Consider the following 4,007-nt stretch of genomic DNA (forward strand, 5'->3'; position numbering starts at 1 on the left):
TGCATAGTATAAGTTAAGTTTATTTAATATTTTAGCAATATGACAAACATTTCATAGAAATGATTAAAAACTACAGTTCACATATAGTTATACCATATAAACATAGCTTAGATGCAGAACAAGTCAAACATTTCAGAACAATTCAACCCGTTTTGTAAGACGAATGGTAAAGGTTATGGCATAACTGATGCAATATACACACACAACACCCCCCAAACAAGAAAGAAAAAAATCCAGGTATTAAAGTTCTTCTAGTAATCTTGAAAATACATCGACAGTAATTCAGTAAAGAGCAAAGACTTTCACTCACAGGTACACAACATGCCAACCAACACTAATTACTAAAGTCACAGTAGAACTGCTACATTCATTGAAAACTATTACACAAATACTCTTTGGTCTAACTCTGCTCTTTACCAAATCCTGGCCAATGTCAGGTAAACAAAAAGTGTTTGTGATTAGTTTAAAATAATATTAGGTATAAGTCCTCCCAAAAAAAAAAAAAAAAAACAAGTGTCAAATCCACACAATAGAAATAAGGCAAGTGGATTAATAAAAAATGAGTAACTGTGCCTCAATGAAAGGATCTTCATTTTCATTGTGTATAAGTTTATGATATGAGCTTGACCAAGAAAATTGGAAAACTATAAACCAGCTGGGGATTATGTTAATGATTTTGTCTGCCAGTATATTGGCCAAAGCATTATAAACAAGTCAATTTATGTAAGAGGATTAAATCATCATATACATTATTACTTGGGTGGATTTAAAGATAAAACCTACTAAAAAAAAAAAAAAAAAAAAAAAAAGTACCAATGTGTTTTTGCATCAGTGTGATCACAGTACATTGTCACTTTCCTAATTACCTTTATGGGAACCATAACAAGTGTTTGTGGTGTGATCAGCCCCTTTGACTGCCAGTGAGCAGGCCAAATAGTCCTATTAAAAGAGGGGTCTCGGGAAAGTAGAAATCTGTAGTTATCTGTGGGAGCTTGGCGAGGACATGCTTTTATAAAACCTGTCAACCATATATTACTAAAAAGATCTGTCTCCGAGCAGATAAAGTGCCATGCCTTTATGTCCATGTCCAGAAAACAATCCTCTGTGCACAATTTACTAGTAACTAGAGTAGAGGCCTGACTTTCTACCTAAGCACTGCCCAACTAACATTTTTTTTCCCCCATTGAGAGTACATCAGTAGACATTTAAGGCACAAAGAAGTCAGACTTCTTGAGAAGAAAAAAACAAAACAAAAAAGGAGCACTGTAAAGTGTTTACTAGGTAATACAGTTATATCAAAGTGATTGACAGGTTCACTTTAAAACATAACTGCAACAACCATAATGGCATAAACCCCCAATTTAGACTTGCTTCAAGAGAAATCGATTCTGTAACCTTTATTGATCTTCCCCAATCATGCTGTCCAGGACAGCTCCTATAAAAGGAACAATGCTTAAGCATGTTTTAGGATGAATAGGATACAGAACCTGTCTGATAGCACAATGTTTATTGTTGGTTAAAGACAAGTTAGTTTGGTGCCTGCCTGAGTACGCGTGTTTCACGTTAACGTAGGCAGCAAGATGGCCGATCCCCACAGTTTTTTTTAATAGTCAAGAAGGCCTAAACAATGCTTGGTATCTTGATCTAAGGTGGCAGCATTATGTTGGAAACATTCAGTCTCCGCCATGCTGGTTTACAGTTCCAGCAAACAAAGCCCTTGATATACATGAAACAGTAATGAGAGGAGTGCTTCTAATACAAAGTTAAAGAAACGTGTGCAAAACAGTCTTTCACAGTGAAATGTAAGAATATTTCTCTCTGAAAAGTCAGAAGAAAGGAATGTAAGGAGGCATTTCCCATCATATTGCTTACGCTACAAAAGAAAACAAGTAGACAGGACTAAAAAAAAAAAAGGCTTTCCTGAGATGAAATTCCTGGCTTTCCATGCAGTTCAGTAATATAATTCCTCTGTCCAGCAGAGACAGGTGTACCATCCAAGTAAGCATGCTACTATTTATTCTGCCTCTTCCAGTAGCCTCTGTAAGCTTCTCTGAATCTGCAAGAAATAAAAATTAGCTTATAAGTATTGTAAAGATGGGGGGGGGCAGGACAGGACACACAGGATTTTAAAGTCATAGTACCATTTAATTATAAATGAATACTTCTAAGACCTATCCATCATGTTCAAGGTGCCATATAGCCTAGGCATGTCACTGGGGTTAGGTTATATTCACTTTTAGACTGCCTAGAACTAAAAGAACAAGAAAGCTTTACCTTGTCCAGCTTCTCCAGGTTGGCCGTTAGCTCTTCACATATTAAGTTTGTGTTAATGTGCCAATTGTTCATTCCTTGCTCCGCAGACAACCTAGAAAAGAGAAGTGGATTAACAGCAGTTTACTAATAAATGCAAGGTTAGACAAATAGAACATTTCTTGCACTGTATATGTGCACTCCATATTTGCCACCATTTTAATATACTATGCAATCAAAACACAGTGGTTCACCGGTGTTCCATTTATAAAATGCCACCTACTGGTCACCATAGCAATATATGCACTTGGCATTCTTTCTGTTGATGTTAGGCAGGCTTTGCGCTTTTGTTCTACTGTTAGACAACTAAAGCAGTTCAGGTTCAGGTCGGAGGAACATTTGCATTCATAGTTTAATCACACATTATGATCATGCCACTGCTCATGTGATTGTAGCAGTATCATATTTTACAAGATTGTTCCTATGTAGGACAAAGTTATGTTTACCAAGGCCACTGTCCATAATGGGGGGGGGGATTATTGAAGTTGTGGCACTAGAATTTTTGACATTGCTCAGTTTGCTTGACTTTATTATCTATTTCTACGCTACATGCGTCAGCCTGAATGCCAGGTTGTATGCCCATCTTATCTCCTGCTGTACTTTGTGCTGATAAGACACTTGCAACACTGCAATATGGCACAAGTGTTGTCAGCATCACATGCAAGACAACAAAAAGTTTAGTCTGCTTTTGCAGCCATGACAGTGTAATTTATTAGCCCAGAACTATGGCGATAGGTTAGATATTGTAGATTTAGTCTACCACAAATGCCAATGGCTGACTGGTTCTTTGAGGGCTACTACATTTCTTTGGCAAATATTCCACCACTAACAATCCCTTTCTGTAAAAAATACTTACGTAGTCTGGACAGAAAGTCGCTCTTCTAGATACACAATCCTTGACTGCATATATAGGGTGGAGATAATCAGCAGACATACACTATGTAGAGAGAAAGGCATCATCAATAACATGAACATTGCACAGTACAAATCTACTAATATTCAGGTGACAGGCACGGTATATACTAATACTACTACAGACTACTATACAACACTCACTGTACAGCTAATCCGAGTATGTAGGAAAGGAAAAAAATACACAAGATGGTCCCCCAATTAGAGGTGAGCACAAAGAGTTAGGCTTTCATGTGCAATTTCTGCGCTTGTTTTGGGAGTACAGACAATTCTTGTGCTAGGGAAGTGAATCAGGCACAATTTTGTTTGGTCTGTTGCATGCTACCATCCATAAATAATGAAACATTACCCATACAAGCCAAACAAATGATAAATTAGAAGACGAATCTAATGCCTGTAGTAACTTTAAAGCCAAACATTTTTTTTCCTTAGGCGTTATATAAAAGCTAACAAAAAGATTTAAAAGGAAAGCCTTCTGCAAGAACTTCTCTTCACTAGTATTGTATTTTGTTGGTTGGTCTAGCAGATAAGTTGACCAATTCCTGAAAAAACTTCAGAGTGTATGAGTGGTCTAGGGCAGGGGTCTGCAACCTGCGGCTCTTCAGCCTCCTTGTTGTGGCTCCCTTCGGCTGCCGCGGGAAGATCTCTGATGGGGGATCCCCCTCCTCCCAAGACACTGCGGAGGAGGGGGATTCCCTATCCGGTGTTCTAATGAAAAAAATCTACCAGTGAAATAAATCTACCACGGGGCGTGTACAAATGGGTGTGTACAATGACATCCCCCT

At 37.9% G+C, this 4,007-nt stretch overlaps 1 protein-coding gene across 4 annotated transcripts in view; it reads right to left on the reverse strand.

Moving 5' to 3' along the window:
- GRAMD2B (GRAM domain containing 2B) overlaps nucleotides 1–4,007 on the reverse strand; it is a 72,121-nt gene continuing 68,114 nt past the window's right edge. For all 4 annotated transcript variants that reach the window (XM_072416018.1, XM_072416019.1, XM_072416020.1 and 1 more), the window contains 3 exons: nucleotides 3,167–3,247; nucleotides 2,275–2,365; nucleotides 1–2,056 (listed from right to left, as the gene is read on the reverse strand). In XM_072416018.1, the coding sequence (XP_072272119.1) occupies nucleotides 2,015–2,056; nucleotides 2,275–2,365; nucleotides 3,167–3,247 (214 nt within the window). In that variant the 3' untranslated portion in view covers nucleotides 1–2,014. The remainder of the gene's footprint in view (nucleotides 2,057–2,274; nucleotides 2,366–3,166; nucleotides 3,248–4,007) is intronic.

The sequence above is a fragment of the Pyxicephalus adspersus genome, chromosome 6 (assembly GCF_032062135.1).
Source record: "Pyxicephalus adspersus chromosome 6, UCB_Pads_2.0, whole genome shotgun sequence".
NCBI lineage: Eukaryota > Metazoa > Chordata > Amphibia > Anura > Pyxicephalidae > Pyxicephalus > Pyxicephalus adspersus.